Source organism: Salvelinus sp. IW2-2015, linkage group LG5, assembly GCF_002910315.2.
Source record: "Salvelinus sp. IW2-2015 linkage group LG5, ASM291031v2, whole genome shotgun sequence".
In the NCBI taxonomy this organism is placed as follows: Eukaryota; Metazoa; Chordata; class Actinopteri; order Salmoniformes; family Salmonidae; genus Salvelinus; species Salvelinus sp. IW2-2015.
Genome location: NC_036844.1, coordinates 23,278,031 through 23,299,711, shown reverse-complemented (window position 1 = coordinate 23,299,711; position 21,681 = coordinate 23,278,031). Strand labels below are relative to the sequence as shown.

At 44.7% G+C, this 21,681-nt stretch overlaps 1 protein-coding gene across 1 annotated transcript in view; it reads right to left on the bottom strand.

Annotated features, from left to right (window-relative positions):
- LOC111964535 (retinoic acid receptor RXR-alpha-A) overlaps nt 1–21,681 on the bottom strand; it is a 153,131-nt gene that overhangs the window by 103,152 nt on the left and 28,298 nt on the right. The window contains exon 3 of the mRNA XM_070443480.1: nt 12,123–12,236. Within this exon, the coding sequence (XP_070299581.1) occupies nt 12,123–12,236 (114 nt within the window). The remainder of the gene's footprint in view (nt 1–12,122; nt 12,237–21,681) is intronic.

Genomic DNA, 21,681 nt, shown 5'->3' with positions numbered 1-21,681 from the left:
TGTCCCCTCCCTCTCTCCCACGCTGTCCCCTCCCTCTCTCCCACGTTATACCCTCCCTCTCTCCCAAGTTGTCCCCTCCCTCTCTCCCTTTACGATTCATGCTCCCTTCATTACATGACCAGGTCAGTCAATTAGCTCAATGTCAGTGGCTGTAAAGAACTTGTGGACATGATTCCCCTGTGGGGTTTGTTTTCGCTCTGTCACACACACAGGGCTCTGCTCGCCCCCATCCCGCCCCCCGCCCAGACCCACAGTCGTATTGACTGACGTGTGTTGCACTAAAGGTCAGCTTTCTGCCAGCACCAACTGTCCCCTCTGTTCCCCAGCTCRGAGTGGGCCTGGGTGGGGTGAGGTGGGGTTTGGGTCACCCAGATGAACTAACAGAACTTGCTCTGGACACTTCAGATGGAGCCCGAGGGGCTGTCAGAGACCTGGTGGCTGAGTGTGTCACTCACTGTCACAGCAGTGAGCTGATTCTAAGAATCTCTGTCCCTGTTTCTGTCCCAAATGTCTGAACTAAAGTCTGGGTTAGGGCTGTTGCGGTGACCGTATTACCGGCYCTCATGAGTCATGGGCACAGTAAAATTCCACGTGACCGTTGAGTCACAGTCATCTCATTTTATTCACTTTGGACATGCGTTGGTCGTACCCAACTCGCTAATGACCATCAGGTCACTCAGGTCACCATCAGGTACCTACAGTAGGGCTCTATTGTCCCTCTAACCAAACTTAACATCAAAACAGTATAATGCTTTTAAAACTCACCTCACTTTGATGAACGCAAGTTGAAACTGAATGCAAAATATGGTTATTGTGGATGTTTAAAAGCCTAACACAACGAAATGGCCAGCACTTTCTAAGGTGATGATTCATTCAAAACACCCATATTAGAGCTTATGCATATGTCTATATATGAGCCCCATTTTATATAAGTTCATTATTAACAGGCTGACACATTACCTTTAGCTACAGAATATCTCACCACTGTGAGTTTCCATCTCCTTCATTCCTGTCTCCAGTGTGGGGCTCTCAGCAGTTCAATGGAATAGGTTTCAGTGTGAAAACATGTTACTATGTTCCCGAACAGATTTCACCTGGTTTCCCAAATGAGGCCGTGGATAGCTGCAGGAACAGTGTTGGAGAGCCCATGGCATACTGAGTACTGGATAGCTGCAGGAACAGTGTTGGAGAGCCCATGGCATACTGAGTTACTGGATAGCTGCAGGAACAGTGTTGGAGAGCCCATGGCATACTGAGTACTGGATAGCTGCAGGAACAGTGTTGGAGAGCCCATGGCATACTGAGTACTGGGTAGCTGCAGGAACAGTGTTGGAGAGCCCATGGCATACTGAGCTTGGGTGGAATATCCCCTGTCTTACAGCGAGAGGCTGCATGCTCCTCAAACAGTCGATGGTGAGTGGAGTGAAATAACAAACCAGTGGGAAAGCTGCCTCCATTCACTATCCCAGTACATACACATGTCTTGTTAAAATATATATTTTTTTAATTTATATTTTATTCAGCTAAGTTCAATTATATTCTTCTTAATATAAKATAATGGCACGGGACTTAAATGAACAAGCCTCCAGCCTATGYCATGGAGCATAGCCAGATAACATACAGTAGACCAACTCATATTCTGTTCTTCTGAAATACAATTTCTTGTATTTTCTTTAAGTCAGGTTCTTTAAACCTGACTAAAATAAATAACGGATTTATTATGATGGTGTATATTAAATAGATTTATTATACTTTTTAAATGTAAATGTTCCAAAGATATGCATCAGCGGCTTGTACGCATGGAGGCCTGGAGATGCTAAATGTGTTTATGTTAATTAATGGTCAATTAGCGTGAGACCGCTAATCTTTTGCATGACAACAACCGGCTGACAAAATGTAATGAACGCCACAGCCCTAGCCTGGGTCCAGCCACACTGCTCTGCTCTCTTCCTAGAAGACCAGCAGCCGTTTCCAGACCAGCGCTGTGTCTCAACAAGACATTTCCATTAGCTTCTGTATTACAACACCCAGAACCCCCCTCTAAGAGAAGGAACACGTGGGAGCTACCAACACTTCTCCCCCAGTCCCTCTCACCATCCCACAATGCATGGCTGCATTAGCACACTCGAGTGGGCCTGTTGCTGGGCAGGGAGAGACGTGACATCCACATGAGGTCCGCGCTTTGGCCCAAACCATCTCCCTCTCCCTCGTTCCCTCTAGCCCAGCTCCCCAGCTTACCCTTGAAGGCGAGGTGGCAAGGCGAGGGGTCGTGCTGTGCTGAGGTGGGTGCAACCAGGGAGGTAGTTCCAGCGCTGACCTCCCACTTCATGAGATCGGCTTCGGTGACATTCGGATCAAGCGCTCGCTCCAGCTGCCTCCCCACCTCCCCCTGCCGCAGAGCCAGCTATAATGCCAAGCGAGTCTGATCACTTTAGCATCAAAATAGCGATCGCCCTGCCTCCCCCTTTCTCCCCTCCTGCTCTTCACCCCTGCTCCCCCTCCAGGGACTGAGAGTTGGATGATCGAGGTTCCCGTCATCCTTCACATTCCCAGCAGCGCTGAGGACAGAAGCGACTGTCCATACAGAAAACAGGGAGAGGCACAAACAGGAAGAAGCTCCCAGACCTCCTCGAAAGGATCTCCCCAAGCCACCGCTGACTTACACACAGCCCAGTACACAGACAAGACAGACACAGATCTAGAGGACACACCAACCATTCCGCAGGAACATTCTGGAATATGCATTCTCAGCTTGCAGTATGGAAGCCTTGTGGAAAGCTTGACAGAAGAATGGGCAATAATAAGAATTTCCACACTAGTAGAACTGAGTTCAGCAACTTAATAAAGCAATCTCCTTGTTTCCTATTTGGCTGATTCTCAAAGAGAAAAGAGTTATAGCGGTCAACAGTGTCTTTATGAAACTGAGAGAATGAGAAGGGAAAGGGTTTCTGATACAAAACATCGCTGGCAAGTCTCCATCCATACTGGACCCAAATGACTCCGAACTACAGTATGCTCCGAACTACAGTATGCTCCGAACTACAGTATGCTCTGAACTACAGTATGCTCTGACCTACAGTATGCTCTGACCTACAGTAATGCTCCGAAACTACACGTATGCTCCGAACTACAGTAATGCTCGACCGAGCTCAACACGTGATGCTCGAATCAGCCGAACTACAGTAGTGCTCCGAACTACAGTATGCTCGAACTACAGTACGGCTCGAACTACAGTGATGCTCTGACCCTACAGTATGCTCCGTAACTACAGTATGCTCCGAACTACATCCAGCTCCCCGGAACTACAGTCAGTGGCCTCGCGAACTACAGTATGCTCTGACCTACAGTATGCTCCGAACTACAGTATGCTCCGAACTACAGTATGCTCCGAACTACAGTATGCTCCGAACTACAGTATGCTCTGACCTACAGTATGCTCTGAACTACAGTATGCTCTGAACTACAGTATGCTCTGAACTACAGTATGCTCTGAACTATAGTCTGAGGTCCAGTTACAGGGCAGTCCAGCCAAAAGTGTTCACATTATTTTGCTGTTGTTGTTAACAGTTAAGTAAGCACCTCTAGGAACAAGTATTTCCAGCACAGAGGGGGAAGCATGCATAGGTCGGGAAGAAAATACAAATCGATAAATAAATCATTTAAATTGGCTTCTTTCTTTAGCCCTGTCCAAAATGTGTGACCCCTCTACTGTTAGCTATTCTACATGGCCGGTTTGGATTCCAGTCCAGTCATATGAGCAAATGAGGATGAACAAAAAAGGACCCTCTAACAGATGACATTCCTATAAATCACAACCTAAACTATATTTAGTTTCCCCTTTAACCACTGTCCTCAGAAACCAGTTGTTTTCATAGAGGCTAAATATGATTCCTTTATTGACTTCTCAACTCTCTTGGCCAGTACATCATCATTTTCTGGCACTATGGTACACATTTTCTTCCCGGCAACAGTATGTTTGTTCAGGGCTGAATAGTACATCTTAAACTAGCATGTTAGGTTGAGGGGAGGGTTATTCTAAAATGTGGGAGAGAKCCACACTGATGCTTTTCTCTCATCACTCTCATCCTCCTCATGTTTATCACTGGTTAAAGTTAAGGGAGGCGGATGGCAGTCCACCACTGTGCTGTGTCAACAGAGAGAGCTGGTGTGACAGTCAGAATAGCCTCTCTTCCTTTTAATGTCTTTATCAGGGATGATGCGAGCTAGTCGAACTACACTGGGGAGAGAGCGGCTAGCACTGAGCATGGCTCAGATATCTGGGTTAACATGCACATATTCATTTATATTCATGGCATTTATTAGATTACCCATATATTTCTGAGGAGTACTCAGAGTGCCCCTGCTGTGATTAACATACTGTACTGCATTAAGCAACATGGGGCCGCAAGAATGAGAACTTGCTTATTCATGTTTAATGGAAGATAGAAGAAAAGGCTGTTTTTCAGATGCAGCCTTGGTACAGTGAACATCTTACTTCAGGGTTGGGGTCAAATCCATACGGATTTGGAATATGTGGCAAAACATCTCTGTGAACAGCACTGGGATTTAATACTCGCATTCGATCTCAGATTCTTGCATTGAATGTGAGTTTAGCGAGGCATTCTGATCCCAACAGTCTTACAGTGATAATCATTCAAGTAAAAACATCATTCTGCCTCTTCTGGGGTGTATGATGAGGTGGTGAATCTATGGCTATCCTCCATCCTCCTCCACTCGCCCTCCCTCCCTCCCTCCTGCGTTCCTCCCTCCCTCCTACGGTTTGAGCTGTAACAATGAGATAGCATTTCAGTGTGATGGTGCTCTGCAGGGATTATGGGCTCAGAGAGTTATTAAAGGCTTAGTGGCTGTGATTTCTCCTGGCCCACTATGGATGGCTACCGTCACTCTGTGCCAAGCGGAAGGTCCCTGGTGTTCTAGCTACATCAGCCCTGCCCAACCTGCTGGCACACGGCTCCCTTTCCTTGGGAAGGAATCAAAGGCAGGTACAATGTCTCCCCATTCCTCTACTCCCTCTCCAACACCCATCAGTTCTGAGATAAGATAATCACACGCATGTACACATCCAAGATAATCACACGCATGTACACATCCAAGATAATAACAACACATGTATACATGCAAGATAATCACACACACGTACATATTCAATATAATCACACACATGTACACATGCAAACACAAATCATGTATTCATTCAGGTCAAGAGTCAGTGGATATGACCCTGTAGACATCGAAAAGCCACACACATAACTTACCATTCACAACATAGCTTGAAATCAAACCCATCTTTACATCAGAAGTTGATTTATGTGTTTCCCATGAGACCAAGGCAGAGATTTATGGATTGTGGCCTGAAACTGAGCTGCTTTCAATTAGCTGGCGGATTGCTCCACAATTAGTCTGACGATTCAGAACAATAGAGTGGAATTAATCAGGCAGGAATTTGGGCCTTTGCCATTGTTCTCAATCGTCCCATGTTTACGTACTGTATAGAGCTACAGAACAGGGATTAAAATCTAGCCGTGATGATGTCATACGGTTTGGACATTTCCCTTCATCCCTTTTTCATCCCCAAAAAGTCCAACTGATTCAGACGTATAGAATTTGTAAATCATTGCAGAACAGGGTGGAGGGAGGTGGCTGTATATGTTAGGCCTAAAGCCAGTATCTAGTGAGTCCAATATGAGTCCAAACATCCAATTAGCTCAGACTGTTAGCAGAGCTTATCCCAGAGGTGACAGGCCCCAGACCACACACTGAACATACCGAAACATTAAACTGGTCTTACTGGGCACAAACAACTGTGAGGCTATTTTATTTTCTGGTGGAATCAACATCCAGAAATGCTGTGATAGACACACATTTATTATTGGACTATTATAGACTGTGTCTGTGTGGTGGTTGTGTATGCAGGAGCCTGTAATCGGCAGCTTGGTGCTCTGGCGCCTCTGGCTCCTGACCCAGCAGGAAGCAGCCAGGGAGTGCACGGACTCCAGCCAGCCAATTAGAGAGCAGCAAGCATGGAGCATGCTGGGGCTAACAAGCTCCCTCTCCTCGACCTCCCTCACCTCTGTGGGACCCCGCTCGGGAAATACGAGGCGCTGGGAGCCACTGGAACGTCCCCCAGCACGCAGATCCCGCTGTGTGACCACAAGGTCTACAAACACATGCTGCCTGGAGTCCCATCACTTGCCGTTTTTACTCCCGACTGCCTGAGCCCAGCGCTGCTCTGCCGAGCCTCTCTCTCTCACACAAACAATACACACATACACATAACACACACCACAGGAGGCTGGTGGCACCTTAATTGGGGAGGACGGGCTCGTGGTAATGGATGGAGCGGAATACGTGGAATGGTATCAAATACATCAAACACATGGWWWCCATGTGTTTGATGCCATGCCATTAGCTCCGTTCCAGCCAGTATTATGAGCCGTCCTCCCTTCAGCAGCCTCCACTGATACACACGAGCACGCACAAACACACACGCACACTCTCTGACACACGCACAGTGCACACACAGTGCACGCACAGTGCACACACAGCGCACACACAGTGCACACACAGTGKACACACAATCAGGAGGTTGCTAGATGTGCGTGTTCAGTTCTCCTCAGTGGTTCCTTGCAGTTTACTCTGGCTCAGCTCTATGTCTTCTTTCCAAGTCCTGCAGAATAGTAAATGGGATCCAAATGAATTGGCAGGATTTACGAGGCAGTGAGATACTTCTGAGACTGGGTAATGAAGTCAGCTACGGACTGTGGTGAGAGCTAATAGGGCTTGGCTTAAGGCGTAATTATTGCTTGTTTAACCAAAGCGACATCAGAGTGGTCAATCAAAGACTAAGCACACACCTGGAGGCCACTCCCACTCCCACTCAGAGTGGACTGTGAGAGTCAGTAAAGAGAGGGAGTGACCCAGACAGAGGTAGTGATATGGTTTTTGTATGTATTTGTATTCATTAAGGATCCCCATTAGCTGTTGCCAAGGCAGCAGCTAATCTTCCTGGGGTCCAGCAAAATTAAGGCAGTTATACAATTTTAGAAACATTACAATACATTCACAGATTTCACAACACACTAAGTGTGTGCCCTCAGGCCCCTACTCCACCACTACCACATATCTACAATACAAAATCCATGTGTACGTGTGAGTATAGTGCGCATGTTATTGTGTGTCTGTATGCATGTGTCTGTGTTGCTTCACAGTCCATGCTGTTCCATAAGGTGTATTTTTATATGTTTTTTCAATCTGATTCTACTGCTTGCATCAGTTACTTGATGTGGAATAGAGTTCCATGTAGTCTTGGCTCTATGTAGTACTGTGCATCTCCCATAGTCTGTTCTGGACTTCGGGACTGTGAAGAGACCTCTGGTGGCATTTCTTGTGGGGTGGGTGTCRGAGCTGTGTGCCACTAGTTCAAACAGACATCTCGGTGCATTCAACATGTCAATACCTCTCACAAATASAAGTAGTGATGAAGTCAACCTCTCCTCCACTTTGAGCCAGGAGAGATTGACATGCATATTATTCATGTTAGCTTTCTGTGTACATCCAAGGGCCAGCCGTGTTGCCCTGATGTGAGTCCTTGTGGCACCTGACCACACGACTGAACAGTAGTCCAGCGACACAACCAGAGCCTGTAGGACCTGCCTTGTTGATAGCGCTGTTGAGAAGGTTGAGCAGCGCTTCATTATAGACAGACTTCTCCCCATCTTAGCTACTGTTGAATCAATATGTTTTGACCATGACAGTTTACAATCCAGGGTTACTCCAAGCAGTTTAGTCACCTCAACTTGCTCAATTTCCACATCATTTATTACAAGATTTAGTTGAGGTTTAGGGCTTAGGGAATGATCATTTTGTTTTTGTTGAAATGCACCATAATCCCAACACCACATCCATACTACCCACTCTAATCAAATAAAAAAGGAGTGCCCGCAATCCTATAATCCAACACCTCAACCCCTCTTCTCCTTCTCCTTCCTCGTCCTCGTCCTTCTCTATGTCCTGTCATTTGGTCTCTCCAAACACGGGCCATATGTGAGTTCAGTGCTGGCAATCAGGAGGCTGAGTTCATCAGGAAGAAATTAGCCAGCCGCTCGGCAGGGCTCTCTCCCATTGGCTAGTCACACGGCCCGCTCCGTTTGAGGGCACCCCAGACATTCCTGTGGATAATCTTTTCCATTCCTCCGCTCAGCTCCGCAAGGACAGACCAAATCACTGCACAAGGCCTGCATTGTGAGGGCCTTTCAAAAAGCCCTGTTTTAAAGCTCTCTTGCAGTCTCACTTCACACAACACATTGCCCAAACCCTTTTTTCCTCTCAGCTTTTTTGGGGGGTCTCTTTAAAAATAAATAACAAAATGATTGCTTTTAAAATGATCTCTGGAAAAGTAAAAAGCTCTGAATACTGTTTCTCACGGTCTCTTTCCAGTAAGGGTTTGTTTTTGAAAACTCGAAACAATGTGAAACCCCTGAAACCAGAGTGTGGCCACATCACTGTGCTGCTGGGAGTTCAGGACATCATCGCTGGAGTCGACTCCCCGGGCGAGGCCAACCAACCTTCCCAGAATCCTCTGCTGCGTCTTCACTCAGCACCCCGTGTCCTCCACAGCAGCTTGTCATTGTGGCTATGGCCGGGAGGCCGAGGGACAGGATTAGAGGACAATCACACCGATGTGCGGACGGGCTAGGATGGGTGTGTGTGCTGGATGTGGTGATGAGAGATTTACAGCAACACATTCCATAATTAGATCCATGATTATGACTCTGGGTATGAAGGACCGACTCCAGCTAGGCTGTACATACTACTGATACTCTCTGTGAGTAAGAACCACAATGCTGCTTTCACAGATACCTCAGCCTCTCTCTCTCTCTCTCTCTCTAAGAACACATTGCTACTCTGCTCTGAGCAGCTAGGCCAGGGAACACCACTGAACTTGCAAAATAGCGAAACACTTAAAAGACAAGAAAAGACAATCTGACTGTCTCACACATTCCCGTCACGTCACTTGTCAGTAATGTTCCCGTCCAATTTTTTTTAGTAACTGAGCAAATGTTAGGTCTGCTGAGGGTGTATCTGCTTTAAGTTACAGTTTTAACAGTGGCCAAGTAGGCTACTGCGCCTAATTCATAATAATGTAGACCTACCAGAGTGACCTGCCATCAAAAACAATGGAGAAAATGCATCCCATAACTTATTAACATTGAAATAGCTGTTCTATCATTCAGCCTACAGTAGCAGTGTGGTATTCAATGTAGGCCTACATTCCATGAGGTTTCTTCAAAAAACATGCAGGGCTTGACATTAACCCGTTTATCCACTTGTCCTTCTGACAAGGTGACTGAAAATGTTGTGTTGTTTGATGCAAGAAACCACTTTCAAAATAAAATGCATTATTACTCCCATACCATTATTACATAGAAGCAGACAAATTATGTTACCCTCTGCCTATTGGCTACTCAAAATACAACACTGCCCCTTTAAGACACAAAAAAAGCTCTTAACCTGACTGGCTTTTCATCATGTCTAGAAATGTACACATGTTGTGCTCTTGTAGGAAGCAAACACTCCCCCATTGCTGACTACAAATGATCTATAACTGGGCTAATAACTCTTTAACTAGCAAAGGATATTAACAAAATGTGCACACGTGCCTACATTCAACTCTTGCTTTGATCTCAAAACAAGCGCATCTACTTACGACCACTCATGCTGCAAACAGTCCAGTTAAAAGTAAACGGCACAGATCCATATATGGCAATGGTCTATTTGCATATAGGCCTACTGCAGCTCTGATTGGTTATGCCGCACCGGTCTGTGTCATGTGTGTCAATGCAATAGAATCCTTCTCTGATGCGTTCCTCCTCCTACAACAACATCTCGTGCATAGTTTGTTTTGTTTCGGTATGCGGCATTGAAAGTGGCTAATATTGACTTGATGCCATCACAATTGCCACAGTAATGGACACGTTAATAGCGTTAACTAACAGGGAAAACTCTAGAGAGTTGTTGAAGTTCTATCTCCTTTGTCTCTTCCTGTGATATTTCTTCTGCGCAGAAGTCCTGGGAGAGCTGCCCGGCAGTGCACAGTTCAGAGGGAACATTACTAAATCAACCCAGGCAAAGATAACTATTTAATGTGCTTGGTCGTGGCTTGAAATAAGGAAAAAGTTCAAGTAGAAACATTGACCTTTGACACAGTTCTATACAGTAACAGTAACCACTTATACAGTTGGTGTGCTGGAAAAATATCTAATTGCACAGGAAACGTGCCCACCATCACTGGGTTCTGACAGTCAAAAATGTACCCATCAATCACACCAGCCCTGCAACACACAACCACGAGGGAGAAAAAAGAGAGAGCGTAAAAACTAACTGTCTCCACCTCACAGATCTTGCTGAGACGTGTCCATGAAAAAGTATGTGTGGGGGAGAGAGAGAGACAGAGAGGGTAGTGGGTTCTTGTTCTGCCTGTCTAAAGCTTTTCTACAGTCCCTTTTGTCAATATTGTTCTATTGTCAGACCCTTTGAATGCACACTGCCCCCTTCATTCACATGTTCTGCATTGACAGTTGCAGTTGTAAGTGTAAGGTGGTCTAGGTCAGGGGTTCCCAAACCTTTTCACTCAGGCCCCCCTTTCAGCACTTTCAAGCACTGTTCATGACAAACTATGGTACTGGTACTCCCTGTATATAGCTCCACATTGGTCTGGTACTGGTACTCCCTGTATATAGCTCCACATTGATCTGGTACTGGTACTATCTCCTGTATATAGCTCCACATTGATCTGGTACTGGTACTCCCTGTATATAGCTCCACATTGTCTGGTACTGGTACTCCCTGTATATAGCTCCACATTGATTTGGTACTGGTACTCCCTGTATATAGCTCCACAATGGCCTGGTACTGGTACTCCCTGTATATAGCTCCTCATTGATCTGGTACTGGTACTCCCTGTATATAGCTCCACATTGGTCTGGTACTGGTACTCCCTGTATATAGCTCCTCATTGGTCTGGTACTGGTACTCCCTGTATATAGCTCCTCATTGATCTGGTACTGGTACTCCCTGTATATAGCTCCTCATTGACCTGGTACTGGTACTCCCTGTATATAGCTCCATTCTTGTGTATTTTATTTTTCTTGTCTTACTCTTAATTAAGCAAGCATTTCACGGTAAAGTCTACACCAGTTGTATTCGGCGCATGTGACAAACTAGATTTTCAAAACAACCTTTCAAAGTTGTGAAGCTAAAACAGGGCTTTGTCTGTGAAGTTCCACATAGAACAAATTCACACTAATGTACCACTCTCCTCTCCTGTAAATTCATCCAAGGTGCCACTGTTTGAGTGTTGTCGTCACGTCGCCTTTGTCCAAGGCATGTTCCCCTCACATGACATAGGTGTTAAGTTACAACAAGCCACTCAGTCACAAGTCTTCCCCTCCCAGCCAATGAAGCCACCAGCAGGGCATGCACACGTACAGCAACAACACAGCAAAAGCACAGTACAGTCCCTCAATCCCCACATACCAGAGGGTCAGGTTCAGAATGCACTGCTACGCTGACCTCACCTGACCCGGCTGCCCTAGCAGGGAAAACGGAGGTGATGAGAGCAGAGGCCTGTCTCATAGCACCACTGTTAACATGTCCATCACCGGGCCTCCACGTGCAAAGAATACATGAATCATCAGGCTGCCTGACTGACTGGGCTGAACCCTGCCTGGAAACAACATTTCTGTCTCTGACAGCTCTACACCCCAGGGTGTGTGTGTGTGTGTAGCTATGGAACGGAACAAGCAACATCTTGCATTGTGGATATATTGCTTTGGCATGGCATGTTCAGACATTCAAATTTGCTACACTAAATGCTCCTACTACCAGGAATTTTATGTTTATCTCACCAAATAAAACAATTTATACAGTATGTCAAATATACTGTATAATACTGTACTGTAGAATATACTGTAACTATATACTATTTCTATCCATTGGCAAATCTTAGCTCATACTTATTTGATACAGGTGTCTTCCCAGGTGCGGAGTCTGCCATGACGGGGAAGATGGCGAGGGGATGTGGAGATGGCGTTGAGTGTTACCTGTAGATATCCGGGGGTGGTGGAGGTGACACATGCCGGTGAAACAGGAGCAGGCCTCCCCCGAGCGTCCTCGCTGGGGGGGCGGAGCCAGCGAGCACTGGGGCTTCAGGAACCCTGCAGAGGGAGGGAGAAGGAAGGAGGGAGTCTGTTAAAACAGCCAGACAGGATGATGACGATACATTGTTTTGACATTAACAGAGAGAAAGCTGAGATGAGGGTTGCTGGTACTGAATATGGTGAAGGGTGCTGCCTGGATAGGCCTGTCGATACAGATTACAAGTTGCCCTTTATGGTAACAGAGAGGGGATGAGGGAAGATTTTAAGGATCTCTGCTGTACCTGTCGTCTCTGACCGGCCTCCCTCCCACCATCAGGTTACACATCCATCTCCCCTGCCACATGGAGACCCAGCAACCTCTCACATTTAGAGCACTGTGTCTCTGTGACCCTCTAACCCAGAACATGAGGCTAGCTCAGAGCTCCATGTCAGCTTCATGACCATGCCCAGGTGACCAGGAGCGGCAACCGCCCGCGGGAGGCTGGGTAGGAGGCTAGGCAGGGGTGGAGAGGCATGGAGCTGGGACTAGGAACTCTGTGTGGGCAAAATGCCAAATGGCAGGGATGCCTGGAGGGTCTGGGGGGGGCATCTTGCTGTCTGTCTCTGAGGTCACCAGAGTCAGACTCAATAGGGAAGTCATTATCTCGCACAATGGGTGACTGAATGTTCTGTACCCCCGCTAGTCCGGCCATTCCCATTTCATTCCACACCATCCTGTATATATCTACACATGACATGATGAGTTGCACAGAAAAAGAAGAGGTAGGCGAGACAGAAAACCCCGTAGAGAGAGTATATTGACAACAGTGTCAAAACAACCAATATCAAATGAAAGCCCCATCACAGTCAGTACATCAACCAGAGCTCAGTTTCTGACCTTTAAAATCCACTTTGACCCAATGAATGGCATCAGAAAAGGCATGTATTTCTGTGACTGACATGGCCGGCTTGGCAGCCTCTAGAGAAAATAGTCAGTCAGTGGAGGATTTACCAAGCCTTTATCGACTGGAAGGAGTTCATGAGCATCTCATTGGCATCATCAGAGCTCCTCAAATCCTTACTTTATTATTTTCTTCATGAGGACCATTAGATTTCCAGCAGACATTAAGAGAGTTGGTCAGAGAAGCCCCCCCTGTTCTGTTCTGCTCTGTTCCGAGCCCAATATAGCTCCTTTATTTGGTCCATGAAAAACATGTCACTCCAGATGAACTCATCCAATGACATTTAAAACAGGCACAGGGATATTGAATTAGTTCCCCATGATAAGCCATCTGGGATGTTGACGCTTTGGTCAGGAGTGTGTGTGTAGTTGTGTCGTAGTGCGCTTGCATGTGTGTGGGTTGCTGCGTGCATGTGTGTGTGTGTGTGTGTGTCTGTGTGTGTGTGTGTGTGTGTGTGTGTGTGTGTGTGTGTGTGTGTGTGTGTGTGTGTGTGTGTGTGTGTGTGTGTGTGTGTGTGTGTGTGTGTGTGTGTGTGTGTGTGTGTTGTGTGTGTGTGTGTGTGTGTGTGTGTGTGTGTGTGTGTGTGTGTGTGGTGTGTGTGCTGTTGGTGCATGCATGCGTCTGTATGTTCTAATGAGAGGGTGCGCTGTGCCTGTCAAGCACATTCCTCAGCCCTTTGATTAGAATAATAGAATAATCCAAAAGCCAGCGATGCACGTGGAGCACCAAGCCCAGACCTGTATGAACAAACGCAGACAAGCTGAGATCATCTTTAACAGGCTCAATTAGAGGCATGGCCGATTAATTAGGGCCGATTTCAAGTTTTCATAACAATCGGTAATCGGCCTTTTTGGACGCCGATTATGGCCGATTACATTGCAATCCACGAAGAGACTGCGTGGCAGGCTGAGTACAGCATCAAAYGGACCTTGTGGCTGCAAGGAGCCAAGGTAAGTTGCTAGTTAGCATTAAACTTATCTTGTAAAAAACAATCAATCTTCACATATTCACTAGTTAACTACACATGGTTGATGATATTACTAGGTTAACTAGCTTGTTCTGCGTTGCATAACAAGTGTTTATCATCGAACTACTTCAATTTGATGATTTAACAAAAGTGCATTCGCGAAAAAAGCACAATTGTTGCAATAATGTAGATAACCATAAACATCAATGCCTRTCTTAAAATTAATACACAAGTATATATTTTTAAACCTGCATATGTAGTTAAAATAAATTCATGTTAGCAGGCAATATTAACTAGGGAAATTGTGTCAGGGTATATGCAGCAGTTTGGCCCGCCTGGCTCATTGCAAACTGTTGAAAGGCCATTTATTCCTAACAAAGACCGTAATTCATTTGCCAGAATTGTAACATAATTATGACATAAAATTGAAGGTTGTGCAATGTAACAGTAATATTTAGACTTAGGGATGCCACCCGTTCGGTAAAACAACGGAACGGTTCCGTATTTCACTGAAAGAATAAACGTTTTGTTTTTGAAATGAGAGTTTCCAGATTTGACCATATTAATGACCAAAGCCTCGTATTTCTGTATGTTTATTATATTAGAATTAAGTATATGATTTGATATATGATAGAGCAGTCTGACTGAGCGGTGGTAGGCAGCAGCAGGCTCGTAAGCATTCATTCAAACAGCAGCTCTTAGCAATGCTGGGATGCACAGCGCTGTTTATGACTTTAAGACTATCAACTCCTGAGATTAGGCTGGCAATACTATAAGAACATCCAATAGTCAAAGGTATATGAAATACAAATGGTGTAGAGAGAAGTAGGCCTATAATTCCTATAATAACTACAACCTAAAACTTCTTAACTGGGAATATTGAAGACTCATGTTAAAAGGAACCACCAGCTTTCATATGTTCTCATGTTCTGAGCAAGGAACTTAAACGTTAGCTTTTTTACATGGCACATATTGCACTTTTACTTTCCTTTCCAACACTATGTTTTTGCATTATAAGTTAAAATAAGTGTTCATTGTTCGTTCAGTATTGTTGTAATTGTAATTTATTACAAATATATATATAAAAATCGTCCGATTAATCGGTATCGGCTTTTTTGGTCCTCCAATAATCGGTATCGGCGTTGAAAAATAATAATCGGTCGACCTCTAGTCTCAATTAAATAAAACAGACATGAAGACTGCTGACTTAGAAGCACAAACATTATTGAAGAATAAACATGTTTGAAAGGAGAAGAAGTTGATATGTCACTCTGTTTGTCTGATACTTCACTGTTGTCACATTTCAAAGGTATCAGCGAGAAGTATAACTACCTTTTTCGCCCACATTAAAATGAAGATTGGGACACATAACGGGCCGTTTGGAACACATGATCTGTATAAATGTATACATTTGAATGCTCAGTAAAATGGTTCTGCAAGTAAACTAAGACCACACCTAGATGGTCCAGCCCAATTCACCAGTAAAACATGTGATTTGATGTAGACCTGGTCCATCAAATCTACCCCACCACATTTTCCCTGTCTCCTCTGAGAGCACAGCAGCAGCAAAATTCTGGTTGGACAATGACACATGTCATAGGGCTCCGAGCCATGTCACTGAACATTACCAAGTTAGCATATGAGCTAAGGCTCCCAGTCAAGTTCGACTTTTCCAAAATCAGGTGTAAACCAAGTAGACAAGGGCCAAAAAAAAACTCRGCTAGCCATCCACTGGAGTAATCTTCCCACGGGACACAGTAAAGCTACAGTATGTGATTCAAATGCTGGGAATGTTACCTACAGCTGGAACCGTGGGAGACAGAGGACTGGAGTGTGAAGAGAATCAGATAATAAGTGAGGMGGAAAATTGTTCCTTGTAGTTTCATTGAGCAAATGAGATGTTCCTCTGATAGAAACAGAACACAAATTAATTTAGTGTCATTTTCACCGCTAGGTCAAAAGTAGAGGCGACAAGACCCTACCTAATCAACTCTTGCATGTTAAACATTGACCTGATATGTGACCCTGCACATTACTTTCATTGTTTTTGAGAAACAACGTAGAGCTGATATTAATATGCCATTTCAGACGTTCAGGGAGTGTCACATCGACAAGATGTATTTKTTTTTCTTGATGACTAAAAAAACATTTGGGGGTTGTTTTTCCTGCTATCCACCCTTCTGGATTGGTTTGAATAAAAAGCCTAATTTCTCCTCCTCTTGAAGCAGAAGACGTGAATGATGAAAGTGTAGCAGTAGAAGAGAGGCCTGTGCGTACAAGTCCTCCTGTTGAGAGCTCTAACGCAAGTGATCTGTCATCTAGTGATCTGTCATTAAAGCCATCTGTCATACTGCTGCTCCTCCGTGTCTTCTTGGCTCATACAGTGCACCCTTGATTACAGGAATGTTTCTCTTTTTTCTTTGATTTCCAACTGGAGCGAGGGATGATWACAGGAGGAGAGAACAGGAGAGGGATCTCGTTGGGTTTAATAACTGTGCGAGGATCCAATCTTTAGGGGACAAGCTCAAACATCCCCCACAAACAGTCAATCAGCATTATCATTAATGGCGGTCAGGGATAGGAACAGTGTAAACACACTGGGGGTTTTCTCATTAAACATTGAGTGCTATAATGAAAAGACAGCCTTTACAACACGGTGCTAATGAAAGCAAGCCTTTAGATACGACTACGCTAATGAAAAAGAGCCATGATGATAAAGCACTTAATGGGACAAAGGCATAATGACAATGTGCTAATGAAACAAAGGTATGGAGATTTGCATTCGTAATAAAGGGTAGGACGCAAATAAAATGTTTTGTTCTCGCAACAGTCTCATAGAAACGCCAAACACTAAGGAAACACTTGTAAACTGTGGGTTAGCAACGCATATCCATCTCTATGTGTAATGTGCACTGGTTGCCGACTGGAGAATTACAGTAAAATCATTTAGGCTATTTATGAGACTTAAAGTGGCACTCCAGTCTCCTTTTCACCTCATTTAACATCTGATTTACTTAACAAAAGGCATATTCTCAATAGGTGGTCCAGGTAAGTTTTTCGTTCTCTATTGCTCCTCTATTGTTCCTCAAGCAAGGGAGGAGGCTGATGACATCACAGATTCCCATCAGACTAACTCATTAACTGCCCTACGCCTTTAAGTTTGCAGTTGTGTCTAAAAAACACAATTTAGTATTTTTACTGTATTTATGGGATATAGCTTTTCAACAGTCAAAGTAAAACAATCACTGGGGTGGGGGTGATGGTCTGCAGTCCTTGTTTAGTCCTCTTAAAGAATGGCCACTGTCGTTGTTTGGCGTTACCAGGGCAATCAAGCCCAAGGTCAAAGTTCGTCGGGCCCTTCATGGATCAGGGACGTAATAAAAGCATCTTTCCCACACAGAGAGGAGCGCAGCTCTCCAAGCCCTCGAGGAAAGGGCCTCGGTGGTGCACACAGGGAAAGACCTAGCAGCAAGGATATCAATCGCCAGGGCAACCATCGTAAACGCCATTCCCCTTCAGCCATCTTCAGACGGATGGTCGGCCTCCTCTCTGGAATTAAAGAGCCTCCTCCACTCCTCCGCCACATCCCTCCATTCTTTCCCTTGCTGCACCAGAGAGACTTTTGCATTGGAGTGCGTGGGTGTTGAGTGTTTTACCCATGTGCCCTTGAGATAGGCTATTGTGTTGTCTTATTCTCTAGTTCTTATTCATTAATGACATATGGTCGCATAAATATAAGTGTGGACTTCAAGAATTTTACCCATGTGAAACACTAATGTAAAACTAATGTAAAACACTTCCAAAAAGGTCTTGAAAGGAATCTCTTATGTTTGCTACGTTAGGAACTATAATTGAAAGACCCTATCCTTGCCCGACTTCAGTCCAGCACGGTGCAGTGTGGCACGCTGTGCTGTTCTGTGATTAGAGCAGAGCGGAGGTTCATCACTGTTACACTCCATGAACCTCAGGTGTTTGCTTTTCACTTCGAGAAAAATCCAAGGCAGCAGTCTCTAATTATGCAAAATTACTGCTCTGACAGTTACTCTGCTGCACTGCATGACACTCTCTCCCTTGACTGGACCTTCATCAAAGCATATCAGCTATCAAAGCAGATCACACACTGTAAAGAGGAGAAGAGCCCAAAGACACAGACAGACACACAGACAGACAGACTGACAGACAGAGCCCGTCAGCTCTCACTCTGCTGTCTCTGGATATCAAATGCTCATCACTACCCTGGAAGCCATTTCCCAAAAGCATCTTAAGGCGAAGTTCATCGTTAGAAGATCCGTAGCAGCATCGTTAAATCTCCAAGCTGTTTGACAAAACCATCGTTGTTAACGTTGCACTTGAAAACACTTGTAATCTAATGCCTGTCTTCTACTCTGTAGAACAGCTAAGTGCGTCGTTAGATGCTTTTTTGCCCTCTCACGTCACTTTATACAAAGAAGATCTCTCTGCTAAACATAGAATCACATAGTTTATCCGTCTCTTTTTGACCGCCAATAACTTCAGAACAAAGTTGACTACAAATACAAAGTTACCAATGTCTTTGCAATTGATACAAACAATTGTAGTGTAAAAATATGCTTCAAATGAAAACAGAGATGACTGCATTAAAATATAAATACAAGGCCTATTTCATGTTCAATAAATTGAGGCTACTGTCTGTAATTTGTCTCAACATATTTCATGATGTGTGCCTACAATGTGCCCAATGATGTGCCAAATCAGTGATTTTGTGCATTTTTATTCGATTAACATTAGAATAAGCCGCCTCAATATTTGCAGCCGTAGGTGGTAATATTTCTCTAGGAGCTGATCCGTCGTCAGTTTTGTGAAATAATTATAATGCTAAGTTAAGATTTGAATTGAGAGAGTTGCTGCCTTTCTTTTCGATCCTATCAGTATCGACAAATGCTCAAACGATGCACGTAGCGACTTCTCTCTGCATGGTGTTTTGGGAAAAACGTTACATCTTCGGCTGTTGCAGGAAAGATACATTGTTAAAACACTCATAAGCCTTAGTTCCATCGCAATCGGGAAACCGGGTATTAGTCCTTTCTAAGGGAGGGCGTCTCTCTCGTCTTCAGAGGCTGATCATCAGCATGGAAAGCATCCAACCTTTTCCCCCGACGACATATCTGCTCCATCAGCAAACTGTCTTTCCACTCTGCAGCTTTTCTTCCTTTGAAGAAAAACACACTAAACATGCTTTTCAGCTCCTCTTTATCTCAATAAAAACAAGGGCTGTGCAGATCTATCATGACAATGAAGTAGACGTGGGAAGGAGACGAGGAAGTGCGCATGAAGCTCATTAGAAAGGCAATTTTTTGGTGTTCTAGGCACAAACCCTGTGAGAAAACATCATCCTTGCAGTTGTCTTTTATGTGTCTCTCTGTCTCCCACATCTCCCTCCTCACACAACAGGACCCCCCACAGGTGTGGAAACACTACCCTGCTCTGAAATTCCACCCCAAGCTGGACCCCCCACTGAGACCACCGGGGTCCCTGACCAGCCAATCACAGCAGAGGACAGGTCACACGGAGTAGGTCAAGAGAGCTGGGTCCCAGTCGGCTAGCTCACCCCACGGGGTGCCTCCTGGGGTATAGAGTTTCAAGTGAATTACAAGGCCCAGTAGGACCATAACAGTTTCATACAGCATTCCATGTCAAACCAAGGAGTCATCATGGATGCACCCACAAAACTATACCAACTTAGTTAAGATCTACCTAACTAGGTCAATCGAAAGGGTTCCTAACTGGGCTTGTCCTGGAGTAGCTTGGGGATGATCTGGCTCCACCAGTTGCACTGCCTTGGATAAATTAACCGGAATAGACTGACTTCTATGGTTAACAAGAGTCACCTGAGGGCTTTTTTTTGCCTGAAAGCAGGGCCAGGGTGGCCAGCCAGCCGGACTTATGAAGAAACAGATGCCTATGAAGACCTTGGCTGGAAGACATAATGCTGACCCAACCTAACCCAACCTAACCCAACCTAACCCAACCTGACCCAACCTGACCCAACCTGACCCAACCTAACCCAACCTAACCCAACCTAACCCAACCTAACCTAACCCAACCTAACCCAACACAAAACAACTGAAGTATTCTTAGCTTTTTAAGTGTGGGTAGAAAGAACATAAACTTAAATACAGAAATTGTGAAAGAAACACATTTTTAGACTCCGTCTCCGAAGAGTCAATACTCCAAGCGCTGCAGAGGCCTGTGGAATTGGCCATAAAATGTTAACTGGACAGTTTTATTGAATGACTTATTAAGCAACTGTGTTTTGCAAGACCTTAACTCAGAGGCTTTTGAAAGGAACAAGAGCACCTTTCTGTAACGCTTCTTATWGGTGAATGCCGTTCCTTTTTCTCTCTCAAATTGAGTCTGTACTTTCACACCGACGCAGGGTAATGAAAGTGGCAGTTGCACTGGTGTGGCATTTGAAACCACAAGGCAACTGTAGTGAGGAGTTGACAATGATGACCTTTCCTGCATAGGTGATCTTCAATTATGAATGCAGCATGAGTATCTACACAAGAGAAAAATGTATCTTGAAAAATAATTTGGTAAAATGCCTAAACAACTGAAAAGCAGGCATTCTGTTTCCTGGTTTATTGTTCAGGAAATGTCTAGGCAACCTTGAAATACAAACTTATACTATAGAATGCTCAATAGTCAAATATCAATTTCACGGTTACTATTAAAATACTACATGTGTTGTATATAAGAAAGTATACAGTAATACAATAACTATCATATTATTGTCAGAGAGAAAAAAGCAGAAAACAATTCTCTGACCCTGGTCTCAGCAGAACTGTCACTCTACAACATAAACAAGGAAGCGGCACAGTGTGCCCTTCAGTTGAACATCTGTAAACATTCATGAAACACTGATGCTGTTTCACTGCGATTGTTGACATTGGGGCCTGGTATGACTGAGGGAAATCTAAGTGTGTGGCTAATGTTGATTAAGAGCTGGATGTTCTGTCTATAGACAGGCAGATTGTCACAGCACTGAGCAGTACATTACACAGTGCTGTATGAGCTAAGTCTACATGATGCTAATGTGATCGTTTCTGATGATAATTCAAGGCTATATGTCTCACTCATTGTGAAGCGATGAACCCAAAGGAGGAACAGTGATCGAGGAGCAACAGAAGGGCAGCGGGGTGGAGGGGGAAAGAAGAGAGAGACTTTGGTAACGAGGTTAGAGAGAGACGAGGAGAAGGGGGTTGGGGGGGTTCAAAGCCTGCTGGTGCGCGTCAGACCTTCCTCCGGGGAAATGGGGGAACAAGGGCATTCAGACGACGAGCTCTTTGGACAAACGGCATAATCAAATTTGGATGGAAGAGTTGTGAAGGGAAAAAAGGCTCCTTTGACAGGAGCGGAGACAAGCAAGCATTTAAAATCCAGTATCCCTCTCTGGATCTTTACAGTAACTATTCACATGACTAATGTCTACCCATGCCAACAGCTCTTGGCAAAGCACACACTGGCCCATTCTACCCAATCAAACAACACCGCCTGCCAGTCCGCCACATAGAAATACAGTTTGATGTGCTCTGAATAAAAATATATGTTGTAA